The sequence below is a fragment of the Canis lupus genome, chromosome 36, assembly GCF_003254725.2.
Source record: "Canis lupus dingo isolate Sandy chromosome 36, ASM325472v2, whole genome shotgun sequence".
Lineage (NCBI taxonomy): Eukaryota > Metazoa > Chordata > Mammalia > Carnivora > Canidae > Canis > Canis lupus.
Genome location: NC_064278.1, coordinates 26,003,758 through 26,028,555, shown reverse-complemented (window position 1 = coordinate 26,028,555; position 24,798 = coordinate 26,003,758). Strand labels below are relative to the sequence as shown.

General features: G+C 37.0%; 1 protein-coding gene across 5 annotated transcripts in view; it reads right to left on the bottom strand.

The window, feature by feature from the left end:
* Positions 1 to 4,567: 4,567 nt before the first annotated feature.
* The window catches only part of DNAJC10 (DnaJ heat shock protein family (Hsp40) member C10), a 75,243-nt gene continuing 55,012 nt past the window's right edge, over positions 4,568 to 24,798 (bottom strand). For all 5 annotated transcript variants that reach the window (XM_049106235.1, XM_025460413.3, XM_025460412.3 and 2 more), the window contains 10 exons: positions 18,161 to 18,288; positions 17,558 to 17,674; positions 13,804 to 13,905; positions 13,069 to 13,224; positions 12,157 to 12,290; positions 11,048 to 11,101; positions 10,660 to 10,807; positions 8,870 to 8,989; positions 6,950 to 7,054; positions 4,568 to 5,849 (listed from right to left, as the gene is read on the bottom strand). In XM_049106235.1, coding sequence (XP_048962192.1) covers positions 5,838 to 5,849; positions 6,950 to 7,054; positions 8,870 to 8,989; positions 10,660 to 10,807; positions 11,048 to 11,101; positions 12,157 to 12,290; positions 13,069 to 13,224; positions 13,804 to 13,905; positions 17,558 to 17,674; positions 18,161 to 18,288 — 1,076 coding nt within the window. In that variant the 3' untranslated portion in view covers positions 4,568 to 5,837. The remainder of the gene's footprint in view (positions 5,850 to 6,949; positions 7,055 to 8,869; positions 8,990 to 10,659; positions 10,808 to 11,047; positions 11,102 to 12,156; positions 12,291 to 13,068; positions 13,225 to 13,803; positions 13,906 to 17,557; positions 17,675 to 18,160; positions 18,289 to 24,798) is intronic.

The following is a 24,798-nucleotide window of genomic DNA, read 5'->3' as shown; positions in this document are numbered from 1 at the left end:
TGGTTCAGCTTGATTACTTTCCATTACTTTGTCTTCTAGGTCATTAATTCATTCTTCTGCTTCTTCCTGCCTGTTTTTTTCTACCAAACACATGTCTCATTTTGGTTTTTGAGCCCTTTATCTGTGCTACATTACTCCTTATCTCTGTGTTAATGGTCTCACTGATGTTCTCCACTCTTTCCTCAAGTCTGGGTAGTATCTCTATGATCATTGTTTTAAATTTTCCATTAGGCACATTGCTTATATCTATTGCATCTAGATCTCTAGGCATGGCCTTGTCCTGTTCTTTTATTTGGGACAAATCCCTCTGTGTTCTCATTTTGTCTAAGTCTCTGTGCCTATTTATCTGTAATATAAGCCAGCCATATCTCCTGTTCTTGAGGATAATGGCTTTATGAAGAATAGGTCCTATATGCCATACAGTCTAGTATCCCTTGTTCCCCAGGACTTGGAGCTTTTGGGATTGTCTCCAGTGTGGGCTGTGTGCTCTGCTGTTGTGTTCTGGCCACTTTATTCTTTAGGGCAGTCGTCTGCAGAGGCTCTCTTTGCCTGTCATGAGTAGTGTTTGGTCTTTGGCCTGAAGGTGGTGCATTTTATCTAGGTGTGCTCTGGTCTGTACCTGAGAGTTGTCACCACTCCCCCTGGAAGCAAGACCTCAGAAACCTGTGCCAGGAATTGTGGTGTTGGCAGGGGTTTAGACCTGTCTTCTGGCGGAGGCCCCACCGTCCTGAGACTCAGGCAAGCAGGACTACGAAGGGCAGTTCCAGTGGAGTGCAGGGGACAGGGCTTGGTAGTGAGTGTGGGTGCTGTGCTGGTTCTCACAGATGGCCCAGTGCTTATGCTGAGGGGTGGGTGAAAGAAATGGCTCTGCCAATTCCTTTGTTCCTGGGTGGGGGGTCTCTAGGTATTTCCTCTCTGGGATGTGCTCCAAGATGAACAATTAATCTGTGTGCCCCAGGTGCTCTTCAGATCACCATTTCCACATTGTGTGTCCATGGGGTGTTTGTCCTTTCTTTTTTCCAAGAGTAGTCTCAGGGTCCCCAGGCTCTCCCAGAGCCAAATATGCTGACCTTTAATAATCCAGGTGTAAGGGGGATCCCTGGGTGGCTCAGAGGTTTATCACCTGCCTTTGGTCCGGGGTGTGATCCTGGAGTCCCGGGATTGAGTCCTGCATCTGGCTCCCTGCATGGAGTCTGCTTCTCCCTCTGCCTGTGTCTCTGCCTCTCTCTCTCTGTCTCTCTTGTGAATGAATAAATAACATCTTTAAAAAAAACAAACAAACCCAAAAAACAATCTGGGTTTAAGTCCTGCTGTTTGCAAGAAGTCATGAAACTTGGGCCCTTGTGCGTTCCAAGCCAGTTGCTATAGGGATCCATGTTGCCTGTGTGCTAGTTTGTCTCTTGCCCTTTCCCAGGCCTGTGGCTCCCTCTCCACTGCAGTGGCCACAATCTGTCTCTCTCAAGCTGCCCACGCCTCTGCATTTCCTACCTTCTGTGATGTGGCCCCTCTTCTACCTTTAGTGTGGAGTTTGTTCGGCCAGTCTTCAGATTGACTTTGGGGGTATTTAGGACATGATAGTTATCTAGCTGTATCTGTGGGACACGGTGAGCCTGGGGTCCTCCTATTTGGCTGCCATCTTCCCCTCTCCGAAGATCTTTCGTTTTTCTTAAAGTAGGTTTTTTTTTGTTGTTTTTTTTTTATCACTATAAACTTTTATTGGAACTGCTTTTGCTGCATCCTATAGGATTTGGTATGTTGTATTTTCATTTTCATTTGTTTTGAGGCATTTACAAAATTTGACCATTGATAGCTTGGTAGGTTAATTAATGTTCTGTATGATTATTACTAATATCATTTCATAATTGTTCTGTTTTAGAGTTCTCTTGTTCTTCCTCTTTTGTGGTCTTCCTTTGTGAGCTGTTAATGTTTTGTAGTGATCCACTTTAATTCCATTCTCTAACTTCTGTGACTCTATTACAGGTTTTGCGGTGTGGTTACCATGAATTTTAACGTAGAACATCTTTAAACACCTCAGTCTATTTTATGCTAACAATTTACTCTCCTACAAAAACCTTACCCCTTTACTTCCCTTTTGTGAATCTGATGACACAATTTAAACCTTATCTTTAGTATGAACAAACTGTCATAGTTATTACTACCTTTGTCTTTCCACTTTTATATTAGATTTATAAATGATGGACCCACCAGCATCACATTATTCTGAATCTAAGTATTACTTTGGCCAGTGAGACTGATACTTTCATATTCTTTGTATTTACTAATTAATGCCCTTTCAAGAAAGAAAGAAATTCCTTTAACATTCCTTGTAAGGCTTGTTTAGTGGTGACTTCCTCCAGCTTTTGCTTCTCTGGAACTCTCACTTTTAATTCTGAAGGACAATTTTGCCAGGTATTCTTGGTTGGAAGTCATGAGTTCCTCCTTGTTGTGACCTAGCACAGGGGGATGGGTTTTATGGGATTGTGTCATAGCTGCTTCTGCCCAGTTCAGTGTGGGTTTTTCTCTCATTAACCTGATGGACAGGAGTCACTTGGCTAGGGTCTGGATTTCTTTTAGAGGGAATGGTTTTGTACACAGCTGTAGATTCAGTGTCCATGGGAGGAGGTGGGCTCAGGAGACTCCTATTACACCATCTTCTCTACTAGAATCAACTCTTTATTTTCTCTATTTGAGGTCAAATATTAAAATGTTTGGAATAGCAGTTCTTTACCAGTAGTTGATAGGGAACGAGTTTTTTGTGGACCTTAGCACAGATCTTTTTGAATAGGTTTTTTTTATCTGTATCTTTTTTTTTTAACAGGACAGCAAGTACTAAAAAATGTATTCAAGTGACTAGACAGTGTAAGCGAGTGATCAGGATTTTCGTATTGGTTAGTCTGACATTAGCTTGCAGCCATAACTCAGGTTTATGACCCCTCACAAAGCAGATAAACCTCTAAGAAGGGGATTGTATGACAGTACAAGAATCTAAGTGCAAATCTAGTGTTAAATATAAAAAAGACTCAAGTTGTGAATGACTAACATTTTTGTATATGATCAGTAATACATTTCTATTTAGCCTGGTGGCAGACCTGAATTGTCATTACTTTTACTGAAAACAAGCTATTCACCAGAGGAATTTGGGTGTATTTAAGTTTCAGTTTATGTGTAGAGTAGCATGCTACTAGAAAGATCATTTTCTTCTCATCCTCAGAATCAGTTACAGGAATCATTATAGAAAATTGAAAATACATTTTGTTAACTTGACCTCTGTACTATTTAACAATCATGATGGACTGGATATGTCTAATTTAAGACATTTACCTGAGTTTGGTAGACCTAGGGCCTAATTATACAAAAAACCTGTTTTAAAAAGGGCTGAAAAATACCTCATTAAAGCCTTTCATATTCTAAGCATCTTTGTAAATATGTTCCATAGGAAAAAACATAGCAATTCTGATAACTATACTTAGAAAATTCCTGCTTTGAATACCATTAGAAAACAAAGCACAAATCTAAAGAAAACTTTTACAATATAAAAATAATATCATTTTCGTTTATCTTAATCACATACATTAAGTAAAAAAGATATAAAAGATTCTAAATAAAATTTGGGAAATTGGAATAGATAAGCATCATTAATATTAAAACACAAACTCCAAATTGTTTTACATATTTAAATATACCTAATTTTCAAATATAGTTGCCTGACAATGGTCTCTGGTATGCTAGAAATGATGCTTTGTTACCCAAGGCACACAAAAATGGTGTTGCTGAGAGAAATGGCCTATTTCAGCTGGCACTCTTCAGGGTGCTCTATTGCACTTACGTTAAAACCTTAATTCTGCCAGCTGTTTTTGAGATACTCAATGACACTGATTTGACTGCAGAAAATAGCCTCCTGATGGATACTGTAGGATATATATTTAACACAACTCCCAGTAGCCCTGGCTTTAGAGCCAATTCCACAAGTACATACTGAGACCAAGTTACAGGATATATAGTGTTCACTATTTTTTTTTTTTTTTTTACTGCCTAAGATGTTTTTCAGTAAGTTTGGAATTCTATTTACAGGTAACAGTATAGGTACCTATAACCTATTTATGAGTTCAGTGTCAGAACTGTGAATTACAGATGCTCGGGAGACAGGAATCATCCCTTGGATTCCTACATATGCTTCAGGGTCCAGCACAGTGGTATTCACATAATTGGTACAATAATTCAATAAACACTAAGACTTCTTTAGGTCTTCCATTTTAGGATTATTGTAGAAAGCCAATTTTGAGATTTCTAGGCAATGAAAATTTAATACATGAAAGGTACTTTACTTGCCATTACTGATCATATTTCTAAAAAGTGGTATTAAATTTAGATTAGAAGTGGAGATTGTTCTGTAACTGCCCACATATATGAAGGATTCAAATGAAGCAAATGGGAGAGGATATGAATAGGATTAGACTAGAAAATAAATTTTTATACAAATTGTAGTGATAATTATGAGGAAATACTGGGGAAGGAAAGTGACATTAAAAAATAAAACTCTTCCATATAATAAGGCATAATCCTAATGTTTCTGGGAAAACTTTTTTTTTAATTTGCTGACTTCTTTTGATCAAACAGAATTTTTACCATTCCATAGACTTTGAATTGTAACTAAACAACTGCATGTGTTGACGTTTGTTAAAATGCAAGGAAAAAAAAAATCCCATCCTTAGATTTATATACTTAATTTTTTTAAAAAAATAAGTTCAGTTATGCCAGTATTTATCTGAAAACAGCAGCATCCAACAGTAAACTAATAAGTGGAATAACCACAGTGTCATTATGAGCTATAGTGAAACAAAACTGCAAAGTTACTTTTCCTATTTGAATAATGAAGAAATCAGATCAGTGAAAAAACACAACTATGGAGCAGGGGGAAAAAGCAAATGTAAATAAAAGATCTGTATCAAAACTAAGTCCAGAAGGCAAAACCATACATATTAGAATTATGCTTCAAAAGTCATTTAGTATCACAGGGAAAACTTTTAAGAAAGCAATTCAGAAAATAAATGAACACACATGTTTAAAATATAGAACTCTAAATACTTGATATATTTGGGATACTCTACAGTGCCAGTTAATAGCTACAAATATGGTTTTCCTCAGGTATTTGTAGATGCTGTAGAAATCTACTGGGTTTATTTATTGTTACAAAAATTCTTCTCAATTGTGAAAAATTAAAATCAGTTCTTTAACCTTTAGAAAGAAAAGAATCGCTTTACTGTAATACAGCATTGAAAATAGGATATCTGTTTGCTATGTTGTGTTTTCAAAATGAAACAGGATCATTTTCATCCAATTTTTAGAATAAGTGACTAAATCAAGTTTTCAGGCCAGCCACAAAACTTTAAGGAAGAGAGTCCCGTTTTGTACAACTTAGACAGGTATGTACGTCATAGGGCAGGTTCCTGTCTGAGCCAGCCAGTCTTAACATCATTTCCAGGGGTCAGTAATCAATGACCCATGGACTGAATGTGGCTCGTGGCCAACTGTTTGTGAATGGCCCTGAGCTAAGAATGGTCTTTACATTTTTTAAAGGATCGTAAACAAAACAAAAACAGAATATGTGACAACTGTATATGGTCTACAAAGCCAAGGATCTTCACGATCTGGCCTTTTACAGAAAAAGCTTGCAGCCCCTTCATTTATACCAGTGTTGTACAGAATTCAGACAGTGCAATTACAAGTCCAAGATAATGTTCATTTATTCCCATGAAGACTGTAGTAACATCCTGAAAAGACGTCTTCTGATGTCATTTGTTAGAACTCCTTTTCTTTTCTCTTCATCTTCAACATCATTAAAGTTCATCCTACAATAATGTACAAGTCATTGAAAGCAAAAGTATGAATTGAAATTAAAATTTTTTCTACCTTTAAAAAAATAATTACTATTTAATGGATGGATCGCTGTATGAAATACACATTGCTTAACTGTAACAATGGAAAAGAAAAGGGTGTCTCTCAGTTCTTTCCTGTCCATGCAGATGCTACAAATTACACTTTTACAGTCATATTGGTATGTTTAACTTAATTTCAATTATGATATTCTGACTTATGACTAATAACATCTTCTATTTCAAATATTTAACAACTTGAGATAAGAGTCAGATTTTCAAACCTCTTGAGGAAGCTAACATAGTCAAAACATGAGAAAAATATTTCTGTAAACCCAAGAAAATAAAGATTTGTAACTTTCTTTTAGATTTGGATAAAATGTAACTCTCAAAACGGTATGTAAGGCTTCTTTCTATATTGGAGTCTGCAGTTCTAATACGGTTCTATAAAGGTTCTATAAAGCCAGACGTCTCCCTGTCTCTAGCCCTCTCCAGAATCTGTGTTTTTTTCTGTCCTTTTTTCACCTTACAGGGAAAGAATCTAAAAAAATCTCATAGGCCATTTTATTGAATTCCACTCAGAAAGCATTCCAGCATTCATGGACTCGAAGTATGTCCTGGGATGACAATGATTTAAAAAAGGGAGAAATCAACAGTTCTTCCACAGAATAGCAAAGGGGCTTCACTGCCTCTTGACAGGTAAATTTCAAGGAGGGGCCAAGATGAATACGGTTCTGATACATCCTGACTCTACACCAGAAGAAAATCTGCTATGCAAAATATATTATGAGGCTCCAGTATATTTATTCCCAACAAGTCAATGCTTTATTTGTATTTGAACAAAATTTAAATAATTTATGGCCATAGTTCACTATTTTGTGTTAAGCTTAGCAATTTGTACAAGTAATACCATTATCAGTGTATACAGGCTACAGTCTAATGGTCATATTTTCCAATCAAGAAACTTCAACTTTACTATTTTTTTGAAGCTTCCATTGTACCTGTTTATTGATGGATATAAGGTACAGTAAGGATAGATAATGTTTGCCAAGTCACCTCTACATTGTAGTCCTTACCTTATCTCTCTTTCCATGATTTTGGAGATTTTTCAATTTTTCATGTATTAAGGTAGCAATTTCTTTTGCATCTCTGGCATCTATCTGCTCTCCCCAAATATTTCTCTGAAATTAGAAACACTCCTCTTATAATCAAAACATGACATTTCCATCTAAGAAACTTGATTAATCCTTTAAAGTTCTAAATATTTGAAACTCCAATTTCCTCAAGGAAATAATGCCACAAAAGCAGTTAACTTCTAACTTCGTTAATTAAATACAATACCGTAGTGGCAACATGTAAAACAATTCCTTGGAAAAAATGCATCGCTAACTCCAATTGCCTTAAAACACAACTGAACTGTAAAGAGAGAGACATTCCTCAGAGGACTCCAATCACTCTAATACACGTCACAGGCACAGCCAACACCCTGACCAACAACACTGGAGAGTAATGTCTGTCTCTAGGTTCTCATCTGCTCAGGGCAGAGAGGTGGCTTTGAAAAGCGGGGAAGGGGGCAGGTCAATATATCAGGCTTGCTCCTCCTGGATCTGGAGTCATTTATTTCCTCCTTCCTGGTGGGGGCTCCACACTGTGTGTCAGGATCTTGTTTTTGTGTGTTACTGCCCACCGGAGCTGTACTGCCGTTTACCACAGTCATTACTCCGCTGTGGTCTTCACCCTGGCCTGGTCTCCCACCCCGTCTCTTGGTTTACACGGGCATATCTGCAGTCCTCATGTCCTCTGGGCTCTTCTACACACAGGATAACATCATCTTTTCAAACAGCTCCTGCTATGGCCTGATTAATTCTGTGACTGCTCATTATACTGATACCTCCCTAATATCATTCTGAGTAGGACCCCTATCGAGGTCACCCATTTCTCAGCTGTTCTGAGAATCAGAGAGGAGAGCCAGCGATTCCAAAGGAATGAAGACTCAGGTACTGGGATAAGCTCCTTTACTCTGAGTTCTGCTTACTACAGGCCATTCTTAAGACAGAATTAACCTCTCTGAAAAATCAAAATCCTTCACTGAAAAATCTAGATGTCAATACTAGACTTCTGAAATTCATCATCAAATTTCATTAACTCTACTTCAAAATATAATTTTTAATAAATAGCAAGATCTTAAGCTGATGTTCTTTCTCAAAAAGTATAAACATATTTGAAATTACTTATTTCAAATATTTTACCAGAAAACATGAATACACGGCAAATCCTCACATAGTTACAGTTTTGTTGTCAAAAATGTCATGGTTTTACTCAGAAGATAGCTAAAGTCGTGAGTACTTTCAGTTAGCAATTATATTGGTTGAAAGATCATTTATATAAATGGCTGTAGGGGTTATCACCTGAATTTTAAGACCCACTGGTAGATGTCTAGGTTTCTTTTTGGGGGGAGAAAACACATTATTGTCAGTGGCACAGAGAAAGGAGTTATCACCAAACCAAGGAACCCTAACTTTTATTTTGTAGTATAAATCACCAATAGATATTTCTCAAGATAAATGTTCAGGTACTAGTCTATTTCAAAAATATCATGATAGTATTCTTTTAATTTTTTTCTTTTCCTGGAAAAAATAATTACAAAGGTAATATGCATTATTTTTACAAAAGTAGGAAATATAGAACTTCACAGAAAATAATTATCTTGAATTCTCAACTCACAGAAAATTACTACTAGTATTCTGGTATGTTTCTTTAGTAGTTTCTATAATTCAGGAGTATAAAAATTTTAAGGCAATGGATCATACCAACTTTGAGACAGAAAAACTTCTTAAAATCATTTGATGCCTATGCTGAAGCTTTCTTTTACATATACATAGAAGAAAAAATAACAAAAGGGAAAAAAAGGCTAATACAAACATTCAGACTAGTAACAAACCTTTTCAACTTGGTCTGCTAAAGGAAAGGCACATGTAGGAAAGCCTTGTACATACCTTTGCTCTTTCATAGGGATAAAATTTAACAGTTGGATAGGCTCTGATACCAGCTTTCTGGCATGTTTGACCATAAGCCTGACAATCTACTTTTCCAGCTTTCACTTTTCCTTTAATCATCTGAAAAGAGAGAAATATGGTTTGCCATTCTCTGTGGCATAAACTATTTTGGTAATCATAAAGCAACATGATACTAAAATTTTAAATCTTTATAATTTTAAGGACCTGTTTTAAAAACTTAAGCTTTTATCCTTTCCACCCTAACAAGATCGCTTCCAACTTTTTACTGGCTCCTTAAATGCCTATTTACCCAGAACCACCTCTCCAAGAGTAAATAAACTCTTATCAGGAAAAACTCTTTCTTGGTACCCACACCTTGTCCCTCACACCACAAACACCTCAGATTCTGTCCTCACTCGCCTTCCTCCTTTCTCTGGTCTTACGTGTGGACGTAGCACTCTTCATCCTGTGGAAGCCTGACAACTACACCTACGTCCTCCATTTCCTCTCTATCAGGTTTCTTACTTGCTCTACAGGGTATGATCCGCTATATTCAAGATATGGCTGCATTACAAAATAAGCTAAGTTTTTCAGTGAACAAGGGAGTAAAAACTTTTTGATAGAATTACTAGAGAAAAAGGAAGCATAAGAGGAGAAGATCTAATATAACTAAAATAATCTTTTGTAACTCCTGGGAGCTTTGAAATCCCTTTGCTAAAGAAATCCTCCAGGCTTGGGATTTTTGCTTTTGTTTTAGGCTGGTGAACAGAATTTTCTCACCCTAGTGAGTGTTTTACAGCCCATGGCAAAGCTCCTTGAAGCAAGGAAGCTAACAATCTGGATTAGCTAGTGAGCAGGATGACGGTGACAGAAACCACAAAAACTTTCAGTTTATGCATTCACTTAAATTTTATAAGCATTTACTGAGTTAGACACAGAAAAGACCTGTACACCTTGCCCTCAAGAAGTTCAGTCTTACGGAGGAGACACGTAACTAAATAAATATTTAACATTCATTGTGTAACTACACCAATGGAGTCCAAGATATCAAAGTGAACTGACTGAGGAGTGTGAACACAGAAGTGCCAGTTGAAGCTGGGTTTTGTAGGATAAGGAGAAAAAGATCCAGATGACCATGGTAAGGAAAAGGCATTTTAGACAGAGGGAACAGCACATACTTGTTTAACAAACCTGGAGTACTCTGTTGTGCCTGAACTGTAAGGTGTGGGGTGGGGACAGAGATAGAGCTGAAGAGGGAGGAAGGGTCCCATCAGAGACCTGCGATCAAGGATGCAAGCCCAGAAACTTATTGACACGAAGCTGGAGAAGGCAGACTGGCAACAGAAGACTAGCTAAAAGGTACGCATGAGCAGTCTAGATGAGAGGATGAAGGCTTGAGCAGAGAGGGGATGGTGAGGAGACCACAGATTTGAAAGGCATTAAGGAGGCAGTGATGGCCTGGTGGGCAGCAGAGTAATGGTGATAAAGGAAAGAAATAGGAAACAAGCAGGAGAAGTGAGGTGTCTGGCTGTCAGGGGTAGGTAGATGATGTCATCCATCAAGATAGGAGATGCTGCTAAAAGCATTCATAAAGAAGGAAGAAATCTGCAAAGATTAGAGTCATAGAAATGAAATGGAGTTTCAAAAAATACACAGGAAACTTTTAAGAAAAAAGAATATTTAAAATTGTATCTAATTATTTTATCTAATTTTAAAATAAATGTTATTTTATCTAATTACTGAAACATGCATGTGACTACAAGTTATTTAAGTAGATAGACGAGACTTACTCTAGCCAAGAGCTCAAACTCTGGAGCAAAATTTTGGCAAGGTCCACACCAAGGAGCATAGAAATCAACCACCCAGTGATTTTTCCCTTGTAGAACTTTTTCATTGAAAGTCTGAGGAGTTAAGTCTATGGATGCTTGAGGTAAAAATCTGTGGCAAGGGATCAAAATTATTTTTCATTATATGAAGCCAAAGCAAACATCTAAAATATAATTTTGCAAAAAGTTTCTAAAAAGGACTTCAAAGTTATCTTGGTAAATTATAATTCTTTACCAGGTAGTTTAAAATGCTATAGCCTTAAACAACTCATAATATATGTAACTACAGACATAAAAGGAAGGTCAAAAGCAATAAAGTCAATTTACAATGATGCATATTTTGATTACTCACCCTAGACCCCAAATTCTCAGGGAATAAGCATCTCTATTCCAACCGTTGTAACTACTGAAAGAAAAAAAATATGTAAGTTGTAAATACTATTTTCTAATATTGGATATGTTCAGAAAACCATCTCTCTGCAGCAATTTAAAAGTTTAACTTATTGACCACGTAGCGCTTCACCTAGCTGTAAACGGTGCTTATATGGCTTCCCAAATACATTTTTCTCTAAGTCTTGATGTTTTTTTTTTTTTTTTGTGCTCCAGATAGCCCTGAATGTCTGGCTGCCTGCTGGGCATCTACAGACGCATGGGAATGGCAAAACTTCAGATGTCTACGACCTCATCTTCAGAGACTTCACTCTGGTCGTTACGTCCATCAAATTCCTACATACTTAAGGCCCATGTCAAAAGCCGCCTCATCAACGCAGCCTTCCATGATGTCCTCTCATAGCTGTGATCCTCTCCTCCTTTGAAATCCATGGGCCAGTATAATACTCCTTCTACTCTGCCTTGCACTGGACTCTTCTACCTCCAATACCATGTGGTGTTATAGGCACGGAGACAGATGGGCTCATCCCCACTTACACACCTTAGCGGCCGTGTGCCGTGGGAAAGTCGTTGAAGGGCTGTCCGTCAGTTTACTCATCTAATAGTGGGAAGGACAAGCATTCTTATTTCTCAGGGTACATGTGAGGACTCGTGGAAATAACGTGAGCAAAGGGTCTAGTATAGTACCTGGTACCAAATACTGATTTCCTAAATATCAGCACTTCCTCTCTATCTTCTGTACCAGCGTGCCAGTTTCATGAACACTGGGATTGTTCAATTCTTTTTTCATCTGCTGAGGTTTTCACCAGCACACGATCCTAAAACATGGTGGGCTCCCCAAAAATACTTGTTGGGTTAACTTTTATTTAGTCAAGATAACTTTTTTTTTTTAAAGCTTATTTATTGTATTTAAGTAATCTCTACGCCCAATGTAGGGCTTGAACGCAAGACCCTGAGACCAAGAGTCACATACTTTTCTGACTGAAGTAACCAGGCACCAGAGTAAGATAACTTTAACTGTTTAAATAAATGGTTATAATAAATTGTCTTTAAATTTTAGGCAACACTTACTGATACTGATAAGCTTTATTTGATTTTTGGGGGTAAAATCTTATCTCAGGGTATCTCCGAACATTTTCTTGGGCACAAAAAGAATGATACTGTTGGCAGTCTATGCTGCCCACATTGATCAGTCCAGTTAATGTCTATAAAAGAGAAAAGAGGAGATAAATAGATCAAAGTGATTAGAATAAAATTACCTCCATAACTATTTGTTTACATTAGAGAAATCATCACTGTGAGATGGTTATGTTATTTATCAGTGATTTTCACCAAATAAAAATAGGTAAGGGTTTAAAACATTATAGTAATGAATTGAAAATGTAATGTTGAAGTTAAGACCTTATTGCAGATTAAACAATAGATTTTGTTCATGTTCTATGCAGGGGAAAATTTGGTATCTCTAAAATTTAATGTAAGAAACCAGGAACTAATGAAGGTCTCTGCAATGGTATTTCCAATGTATTTTTCAAATAGAGTCTGGCATTGCAGCACATTGAATCATGCTCAACTTTAAAAATTTTACTGAAAAGAGAACTCTTTTGAACTCTTTGGCTTATGCATTTTTTTCTTAGAAATATAGTGATTTCATTTTCCATTATCATATTTAAATAACTTTTTTCCAATCTTTTGTGCTTTATATAACACTCTGTATAGAAAATAGATTTTTGGAAAAAAAAAAAAGAAAATAGATTTTTGGGATGACTTTGGCAGAAATTTGGTCATATATGTAACAAATAAGTGACGCAGGAAAAAAAAGATTCTATTCACTCAACCAGACAGAAACAGAGTTGAAATCTAACTGGTATAACTGGAACTGTTAAATGATAATCTGGAGGTGGGTTCATCTCAGTTTCAAAATAGTTCTGTTAAATAAACATTCATGCTACATGTTAAGATTTAAAATAAATTACTATACTATACCCGGGCCATTCTTTTCCATTCTGGCATTAGGACTTGACATGGATGACACCATGGAGAATAGAAATCAACCATCCAGACTTCGTCATGTTTTCTCTGTTTAACCAGTTCATTGAAAGTGGTGGGTGTCAGGGAGATCACTGAAGGATTCATAAGGTCCTACAGAGAACGGAACTTTCATTATAACAAATACATTCTTGGCAAACTGCTGTCACTTAGAAAGTTCCTTTTCTGAATAATCAAAAGATACGGATATTTAAAAGACAATCTACAGTGAATTATTTTAAAAAAGGAAAAAATTAAGTTTGGACTCTGCCCATCAACCTTCTTAAATCAAGGGATATTTTCTTCTTACTTCTATGTATCATTAAAATCATCTCAGAAAGGGAACAAAGGCAATTTTATTTAAGGTGATAGTAGATGGGACAAAAGTTCTAAGAGATGCCCCGATGTCTACACAGGCCATATAGTTCTGTTTCAGAATCAATGATTGGTTTGGAAATGATCCTTTAATTATTAATGGAAAGCCTATTATTCTATTTTCCTGACAGTCTGACTGGAGATACTGCTCGATCTCCCCATGCGGTGTTAATAGAACTTCAGTCTACCACGATGGGGTAATACTAACAAAAAGGTTAGCTTTACTAGGGAGATAATAAAAAACAACACAAAACCAAAAGCCATTTAAAGATCATTTACTTCTATAATTTACAATACTGTAAATTAATTTAAAATTACCTCTATGAATTCCAAGATCTGTTCAGCAGAGTGATGGCCTTCGTATTCATGAACGTTGGACTGGTTGAACACCACTGTTGTTGGATAAGCCTGAATGTTATACTGTTAGGAATGAGAATACAAATGAAAGATTTTATGCATCTTACCTATTGGTTTCAAATTTATAACCATCTTGCTTTTAAGTAACAACAACATTTAAAAAACCCACTGCTATACTGCTGGCGATTAAAAATTTTTAGCCTGGCCAAATGCGGCAAAGAAAGTGGGTTCACGGTTGCACTGGTAAATGACCCTTTTTTATAGCTACTCTCTTAGCCAGAAAATCCACGGGCAAAGAAACATGGAGAGGTGCGCACGGCTAATTATGAGCATGGGCCCTTTTGACTCTCCTGAACCATGACGGATAGATACGGCTGCAAAGAGCAGGCTAATCTCTAGCTTGAGTCTTTTTGAAACCATAAAAATGCTCCAATTTGTCTAGTAGCAGAAGAAAATAAAGGAAATACAGTAGCAAGGATAAGGAAATAAATTAATAATGTATATACAATCATATTTTAAGTTAAGAATTATGACTCATGTCCTAAGAATATGGTCATCTTTTATTACTCATTCAAGATAGCTTTTATGGTACAAAATACTGTAATTTCTATCTCAGAATTAACATGAACACTGGCCCAGGAAGAATTTCTTTGAAGTTTTAATTTTTATTTTTCTAAAAGTATATAAGGATATCTGTGTAAATTTACTGCAGCTGATCCTTGCATCCTTAAAGTTGACAAGCACTCAGCAAGCAAACTGGAATCTTTGACTAGGATTCAAAAATAGTTTTAGAAAAAAACAATGGAAATATCAAACTTTTGTAATCTGAGTGTAAATTCAAATAACTCATTAGGTATGACTGTTGTTCTATTAATCTAAGTGATTTGCCTGTGTTGGGCATCTTTTTTAGCACTTAAACAGGTAGTTTCTTTTTTTTTTTTAAAGATTTACTTATTTGAGAGAGAGAGAATCTGAAGCAGAATCCATGCTGAGTGCAGTATGACACGAAGCTCGATCCCACGACCGTGAGATCATGACCTGAGCCAAAACCAAGAATCTGACGCTTAACTGACTAAGCCACCCAGGTGCCCCTGAAAAATGTAGTTTCTAATCTATTTTTTACAAGTCTATTCAGAAGCTAAATCAACTTTACAGATCTGAAAACAGAGGTACTGAGAGGCTATGTGACTTGGTGTAGGTACCGATTAGTGAGTCATGATTCCTGGCCTCTATTCCAGGTAAGAGGACACCACAGTTTTAAATCCTTACATTTTACTCAATTATCCAAAGGATATTTAACAATTTAGATAAAAGTAGAAAAACTAGAAGACTTCAAATTAAGGTAATTACTGTTATCACATCGTTTGCATCTTGCTCAGCATCTTTTCAACATCACATACAAGACACTCGAAACCAAAGATCTTATTTCATTTTTAAATATAGTTAAATGAAATTTCAAACAGAATCGAGAGGGGAAATCATCTAACAAATATCCACATATCCCTTCTCAATATTTAAGAAAGATTAAATTCTTTGTCACACTGGCAGATGGCTTATATCTTTTTCATGATCCCATTTCCTTTCCTCCCTGAAAGCAGGAGCAATCAATATCCTCAAGTAAGTATGTATCCAATCCACTAATGCTTTATACTTTTGTGACATGCATATGTATCCTTGGGCAGTATAGTGGAATGTCGTACAGAAAATTTTTCTGTAATTCTATCATACTCTGTAAACTATTCTGTAATACACTTTTGTCATCTCACAATGTATTTCTGAGACTCACCCATGCTGGTAAAGATAGATCTAGTTTTAAATGCTCTATGGTATTCCATTATGTGACTGGATAATTCATTCATATACTTGGCTATTGTCAGATTTCCAAATTTTTGTTAATTTGATGGATTGTTATAATTTGTACTTTCCTGGGACACCTGGGTGGCAAAGCGGTTGAGCGCCTGCCTTTCACTCAGGCCGTGATTCCGGGATCAAGGCCTGTATTGGGCTCCCTTCGAGGAGCCTGCTTCTCCCTCTGCCTGTGTCTCTACCTCTCTCATGAATAAATATAAATCTTAAAAAAAAAAAATTGTACTATCTTAAGGGCTAGTGAAGTGCAAGATTTTTTTTTTTTTTTTATAAATTTTTATTTATTTATGATAGTCACACAGAGAAAGAGAGGCAGAGACAACAGGCAGAGGGAGAAGCAGGCTCCATGCACTGGGAGCCCGACATGGGATTCAATCCCGGGTCTCCAGGATCTTGCCCTGGGCCAAAGGCAGGCGCCAAACCGCTGCGCCACCCAGGGATCCCAAGATTTTTTATATTCATTGGTTTTTTCTAAAAAGAAAGTCTCAACTTTCTCACTTTATCTATTTAAAAAAATTGACTTGTAGTCAAATATTCTGGCACCAAGGTATTCCATCAGTTAAATGCACTGTAAATATTTAGCTTGTTTCCTAATTTCATAGTGTCTTATTCTTTGGAAATAGGTTTAACACTTCATGTACTCAAAATCATTCACATTAATTTTTACCCTGTATGTTGTGGACTGGGAAATTCTTGCTCACACAGAGCCAAAAAGATCTCCTCTACATTTACTTCTGTTTTTAAAACCCGTTTTCTTTCCTTTCCTTCTCCCCCTTTTTTCTTTTTTAAAACGTTTGCTTTTATAAAATATTTAAATTACAAACAAAAGCAGAGAGCAATAAACTCTCGTACTCTCATAGCTACCACAGGCATCCACTCAAGTGCACGCTAACTTCATTTATACTTCCTTCCAACTCTACTCCTACACAAAGATTACTTTAAAGCAAATTCCAGATAATTTATCATCTATATTTCAGTATATTTAAAACATAAACTTTCCCACAAATGTAACTACACTTTCATTTTTTCCCCTAAAAATGAACAATTCCTGATTATCATCAGATACCCTGTCAATGTTCAAATTTCCCCAATTCATGCTTGCTCATTTTTTTGCAGTTTGTTTGGTCCAAATGAGACCTAAACACTGCACTTTGAATATGTCTTTTGAGTCTCTTTCATCTCTTTTCCCACGTTTCAGTGTATCTGTCCAATAAATTAGGTGTTTGTCCTGTCAAATCCTCTATATGCTGGGACTTGCAGATTTCATGCCCATGGTGTCAATATATTCCTCTATACTGATTTCCTATACACGGATAGATCTCAAAGTGTGATTTGATTTAGGTTTCACACACTTGTTCCAAGAATATTTCATAGGTGCTATTATATACTTTCATGATGAGATATATAATTTCTAGTTATTCCTGGAATTGAAGAGTGAATATCAACATAAGAAAATATTTTTATGTAAACAAAGGTTCAAAAAGCTTTTTCATTTTAAAAATTTCTATCTCCTTAGAAGACAATTATGAGGAAAACCTGAGAATCAAACTATAAAGTGCCAAAAGGTAATACTGAGTCAAGAATTATAAATAATTGAAAAATCATGTATTTTATCAAGTGAACTAAATATTTTCCCAAGTTTGACAAATAATACCATTTCTACATTGAACTATGTCTGTTCATGTTTTTAATCCAATAATTAATTTAATCCAATAATTTTGTATCACTTTGTTAAAATTGATTAAATAATTTACTACTCTAAATGTAGACATACATTTAAAATAGAGACCTCTGTCAGTGTAACTTAAAAATCATTTTACAAAATAAAAATAAAGTATTTTATACTTACCATGTTACAGAGTCCCTCATGAATTGTACAATCTAGTGTACCAAATTTAAGCTGACCATAAAGATGCTTTGATGCTTTTCGTAACTCTGGCAATAAAGCTCGACACGGTGGACACCACTATGAAACAAAAATTCATACGCATTGAGCTAAATGAAACAAAAAACCCAAATTTCTACAATAAGCAATATATATTAAAATAAACTATACTTAGTGGCAAATCTTATGCGTGTGTGTATTTAATCCTTGGAGGGGCTATGACAACCCTGCTATTATTTTTAAAGATTTTATTTATTTATTCATGAGAGACACACAGAGAGAGGGAGAGAGACACAGGCAGAGGGAGAAGCAGGCTCCATGCAGGGAGCCTGATGTGGGACTCGATCCCAGGAACCTGGGATCACCCCTGAGCCGAAGGCAGATGGTCAACTGCTGAGCCACCCAGGCGTCCCCATCCTTGCTAATCTTAGAAGCACTATGTATAGGGACCAAAACTGAGTAACACAATTCTAGTACTCATGGTTCAAGACTATTTAGAAAATGCCTTTTTGCTATGACAAGAGAAAATCTGACAACACCGAAATTTGACATGTAAAAATAACTTACTGGGGCAAAGAAATCAACAAGCCACGGTTCCTTGTCATTGGCAGGAAAATTTTGAGGTCCAAGTGTGGTAACATGAGAATTAACACTTTCTTTGGCAAAGGCAAGTATATCATATAGAATCTTCTTTCCTTTGAAATTGAAGAGAAAAATTAAAATCCACATTCTATCCACAGAAACATTTCAAAGTTTTTATATTTAATATAATAAAGAAATGAAGACAAACTTATTGAACACATTGATTTTGGTGAGGGTCCGAGTGTTCTGTATACTATATGTAAATAGGTTTGCTCTGGCCAGAGTACCTTTCTTACATGCTTTGTTTCTTGGAGGACCTATCTTTCCAATGTTCCTTCATTCTCAGTGGCTGAGTAATCACTATTTGCAGTATTTGTGTTCTTTACGCTCACCTGAACTATTACTGTGGCCTAACTACTAACTTTGTTTCTTCAAACTCAACTTCCCTTATGAATTCAAATCCTGTATCACCAATTGCCCAGTGAAAATATTCATATGGATGTCATACAAACATTTCAAATATATTATAATTGAAGCTGTTTCCCCCCAAATTTGCCCCTTTTCTCAGCTTCCCTATCTTGGCAATGGCATAATCATCCACTAGGTGCCTAGGTAAAATTTTCCAGAGTGATCTTTGTATTCTTTCTTTGTCCTTGTATCATAACTCCATCCATTCCATCTGTTATATCTCTGAAACCAATTTTGTCTACTGCCGAAATTCAGTTGTGCCTATTATGATAACCAAGCTGGTCTTTGTGTAACATCTTCCTTAACTAATCCATTTTCAACACTGCTACCACAGTCAATTTACAAAACCATTTATCTGATTATACTGTCCCTGGCTTAGAGGCCTCTGATGATTTCCTCTTGTCTGAAGAATATACTCCATGGCTTGGCAAATAATTTTTTCAACCAGCACATAGTCCATTTTATTATGTGCCCTTTGACTTATTCACCTGATAGTCAATACTAAGACACCTATTATGTGTGACACCTATTTTTTTTTTTTTTTTTTTTTTACAATTTTATTTATTTGACAGAGAGGCTGCACAAGCAGGGGGAGTAGCAGAGAGGGGAGGAGAAGCAGACTCCCCCTGAGCAAAGAGCCTGATGTGGGGTTTGATCCCAGGATCCTGGGATCATGACCTAAGCTGAAGGCAGACACTTAACCAACTGAGCTACCCAGGCACCCTGACACCTGATTTAAATGTCATAGGGCAGGCAAAACAAAATAAAACAAAACAAAAAACAACAATTCACAGCCCTGCAGAAATATTTTCACAAATATTTCAATATGGTTATAAATGACACTACATTCCCCTGCTTTTTCTCTTACTCTGTAGCTGCTGCTGCTTGAATGCTTTACAAACTCCTCTATCTTTGACCATCCTTTACAAGTGATCCTTGGGGTTCTGCTCTTGTCTCTCTATTCACTCTTAGATAAGCTCATTCTCATCCAAGCTTCCATTATGATGGATATGATGATTATTTTTATCTACATTTTCAGTTCAAATTCCTCTCCTGAGGCCTAGGCCTATATTCAACTGCGAGCTAAGGGTGTCTACTCCCTGTCAACTTCTCCCCTCAGTATTCTCTTTCTTACTCAACGGTGCAGTCATCAACTGCCAACTGAGTGTCAGAAACCTGAGCTTCCTTCTCTTCCCCACATCTAAATCATCATCAAGTTATACTATTTTTTTTAAAGATTTGTTAGAGAGAGGGACTATGCGCACAGAGGGAGAAGGAGAGGCAGACTTCCTGCATGCTGGAATCATGACCTGAACCAAAGGTAGATGCTTAACAGACTGACCCACCCTAGTGCCCCTTAACTTTCTATTTAAATACTGACTTTGTATTTAAAAATCAGTTCACTTCCTTTCAACCACACTACCATTATTTAAACAAGGCAGCCGTTTTCTCTTAGATGGATACATCAGGCTTCCGTCTTCCATCCCTTCCTCTAATCATGCTTCTATCCATTCTAGGCAGCCACCTTCCTAAAATGTACTACTAGTTAAATCCTATGTCTCCTTAAATCTATGAGTGCATCTGTTTTCCTTCAGGATGAAGTCCAAATTCCTTTGTCTGACAGATGCCACACAGACTTTAGAACCCTCTAACCTTGTCTCAATCCTTTCCAACACTCAATCCAGTTATCCTGAAATCTTGCTTTCTAAGAATGAATAAGGCTCTCTCTTCAGAGTCCATGAGTACGTGTGCTGGTTCTGGTGCTTGGAACATGCTTGCTAACTCTTCAATTGGTTAGCCATTACTTACACCTTAGATCTCGACAAAGAGATTGCTTTCTCTAACCTCAGATTGTCCCTCCTAAGTGTTCTTCCTCTTGAGTGCAACCCGTGCTTGTCTCGGTAGTCGTCAGTCTCCAAGATTATCCTCAATGATGGTTATTACCTCAGGTATTCATACCACTGTTGAATCAGGGTTTGGTGTATGTGACCAATAGAATATGGCGGATGTGATGGCGTGTCCTGACATTAGATTACATAAAAGATGTTGTTGCTTCTGTGTGTCTCTCTCTGGTCATTCATTCTGGGAGAAGCCAGCTGCCACGCTGTGAGCAGCTCTACAGAGAAATCCATGTGATAAGGAACTGAGGCTTTTGGCTGACAGCCATTAAGAACTAAGGCCCCCAAACTATCCCATGAATCAGCCTGGTACCAATTCCTCTAGCCATGGTCTAATCTTTAAATGACTATTGCTCCTGCCTATCCCGACTTCAAGCTCATGAGAATACCTGAGCCACAACCACTCAGTTAAGCTGTCCTCAGATTCCTGAATACCAGAAACTGGGACTGTGGACGAATGTTTGTTGCCTTAAGCCACTAAGTTTTAAGATAATTTATTATTCAAAAACAGATTATTACTCTTCACTTTGGATATTTTAAAATTTACTCATTTACTTGGTTTTCCTTACTAGTCCTGTTCCTTAAGGTAGAGATTTAGTTCACATTTTTCCCTATTCCCCAGTACTGTACTTGGTATAAGTAAACGCTCATTATCTATTTATTTAAATCCAAGGAAATTAACAGCAGGTATGCTATAAAGTTATTGATGGCACATAAAAGGAAGTACATGGAAATCTGTGGTATATTACCAGGGTGGGGAGGAGTTTTCAGTGGGTGATTTGGAGTTTGCTAAATATTTTTAGAGGCAAGAAGGAATGATAAAATAAGAGGAAGAAAAATCTTGTGTGAAGGCACAGAGGAGTCAAAGAACATGGTATTTTTGAAGGATATACAAACAGCCAGGGCAAAGATTATTTGGAGGGGAAGAAATGGGATAAGACTAGAAACTGGGCAGAGGCAGTACCCTATTAACAACTGTTTACAGAGCCTACTATGCACCAGTCACCATTCTAAGTGCTGGAGGAGATAGACTGGTGAGGGAACCAGACAAAGTCATTGCTCATGTGAGAAGGAATCTGAAAATTACCTTAAAAGAAGTCAGGAGATGGCAGGTGGCTTCAGTTGGGTCTGATGCCCCCAAGGGAGTGGCTCTTACACTGGAGTGGGGGGGGGGGGTAGGGGTGGCCTCTACCAACCAGCATACCAGCAACAGTCATGGCCAGTCTTGAAGCCAGCTGTGCTGGGAGCTAACCCTGCCCACCAGTGTGACCACAGTAGCCATGGCTGGCCCCTTACCCAACCCAGCAGTGTACCTGCAGCAACTGTGGCTCGGCTCAACAGGAGGGCACATGTCGCCACCAGGGGAGCCCCCACCCCTCAAGCACCTGGCTCTGGTGATTGGGGTGGGGGAGTGGGCCAAGAAGACACTTTCTATAGAAGGCCACTCCTTCCTGACCACATGTAATTGATCTACCAGATACACAAAACAAACACAGAGTTAGGCAAAAGAGGAGACAGAAAGAATAGGTTCCAAACAAAAGAACAAGACAAAATTTCAGAAAAAAACCTAATAACTGAAATGGAGAAAAGCAATCTACCTAATAAATGTTCTAAGTATTGGTTATAAAGATGCTCACTGAAGTCAGGAGAAGAATGGATGAACACAGTGAGAACTTAAAGAAATAAAATATATCAAAAATGAGTCAGAGCCAAAGAATTCAAATAACAGATACTAAAAAGACACTAGAGGGAATCAACAGCAAGTTAAAGGTAGCAGAATTTACCAGGGATCTGGAAGATAGGGTTGAGGAAATCCCCCAGGCTGAACAACAGAAAGAAAGGAGAATAAAAAAGAAATATAGGTTAGATAAAGGAATCTTTAGGACAACATCAAGCATCCTAATATTGACATTATAGGTCTCAAAAGGAGAAGAAAGAGAATAAAAGGCAGGAAACTTATTTGAGGAAATCATAGCTGAAAAACTTCCTTACCAGGGGAAAGCAGAGACTTAGGGGGCACAGAGAAGACCAAAGAAGTAGAACTCAAGTAAATCTACGCCCAGACACATTTAAAAAATTCTTTCAAAGTTTGAAACTAAAGAGAAAGAAAATCTTAAAAGCTGCAAGAACCATGCAACTAGTTACATATAAGAGTACCCTCATAAGATTATGAGCTGATTCTTCAGCAAAAACATAGCAGGTCAAGAGGGAGTGGCATGATTTATTAAAAGTGCTGAGAGGAAAAGTTCTACAACCAAGAGTACCCTACCCAACAAAGATCTCATTCAGAATTGAATTGTTTATAGAGATACAGGCCTACCTCAGGAAACAAGAAAACTCTCAATCTAATCTTACATCTTAAAGGAACTAGAAAAAGAAATGAAGTTCCAAGTTAACAGAAGGAAAAAATAAAGAGCAGAGCAGAAATGAAATAGAGACTAAAAAAACAAAAAATGTTAAGAGATGGTTCTCTGAAAATATAAACAAAATTGATAAACCTTTAGCCAGACACATCGAGGGGAAAAAAAAAGAAACAGGCCTAAATAAAATCAGAAATGAAAGAGAAGTTAAAACCAACATCACAGAAATAAAAAGAATTATATAAAGAACTACTAAAAACAATTATATGCCAACAAAGTGGACAATCCAGAAGAAATAGATAAATTCCTAGAAACATATAATCTTCCAAGACTGAATTAGGAAGAAACAATCTAAACAGACCAATTATTAGCTGGGAAATTGAATCAATAATCAAAACATTGCCAACAAAAGTTCGGGACCAGGTGCCTTCAAAAGTGAATTGTACCAAACATTTAAAGAAGAGTTAATAACTATTTTTCTCAAACTTCCAAAAACACTGACGAGAAAAGAATGCTTCTGAACTCATTTTACAAGGCCATCATTACCTGGATATCTAAACCAGACAAAGACACTACAAAACAAGAAAATTGGAGGCTAATATCTCTAATGAATACAGATGTAAAAATCCTCAGCAAACTATTAGCATACTAAATTCATTAACAGATTAAAAGAATCCTTCAAAATGATCAAGTAAAACTTATCCCAGTGATGCAAGGATGGTTCAATATCTGCAAATAAATCAATGTGATACATCACAATAATGAAGGATAAAAACTGTATGATAATCTGAACACATGCAGAAAAAAAGCATTTGACAAAATTCAACATCCATGTGTGATAAAAACTCTCAACAAAGTGGGTAGAAGGAAGACACATCAACATAATAAAGGCCATATATGACAAACCCATAGCTAACATACTCAATTATGAAAAGCTGAAAGCTTTTCCTTTAAGATCAGAAATAGGACAAGGATGTCCAATCTCCCTATTTTTATCCAACAGAGTCCTGAAGTCCTAGCCACAGCAATCAGAGAAGAAATAAAAGGCATCCAATTTGATAAAAAACAAACTTCGCTATGGGCAGATGCCATGATACTAATATGGTAAACCCTAAAGGCTCTACTGAAAAACTAATAGAACACATCAACTCAGTAAAGTAACAGGATATAAATTAATACACAGATATCTGTGTTCTCTCTTCTTTTAAGGGTAGAGAGGGGAGAAGGGAGAGGGAGAGAGAGAATCTTATTAAGCAGGCTCCACACCCAGTGTGGAGTGCAACACAGGGCTCAACCTCACAACCCTGAGATCATAAACTGAGTTGAAATCAAGAGTCAGATACTTAACTGACTGAGCCATGCAGACACTCTTAAGAGTTGGACACTTAATCAACTGAACCACCTGGTGCCTCAATCTGTGCTATTTCTTTTTTAAAAAGATTTTATTTATTTATTCATGAGAAACACAGAGAGGAGAGAGAAAGAGGCACAGACACAGGCAGAGGGAGAAGGAGGCTCCATGCAGGGGGCCCGACATGGGACTCGATCCAGGGTCTCCAGGATCACGCTCTGGGCTGAAGGCAGCACTAAACTTCTGATCCACTTGGGCTGCCCAATCTGTGCTATTTCTATACTCTAATAACCACACTATCAGAGAAATTATGAAGACAATCCCATTTACAATTGCATCAAAAAGGATAAAATACCTAGGAATAAATGTAACCAAGGAGATAAAAGACTTGTACTCTGAAAACTACAAGACATTGTTGAAAAAAATTAAAGAGGACACAAACAAATGGAAATATATACAGTCTTCATGGATTGGAAGGATTATCAAAATGTCTATATGATCTCTGAAAATCTACATATTCAATGCAATTCCTAGCAAAACATCAAA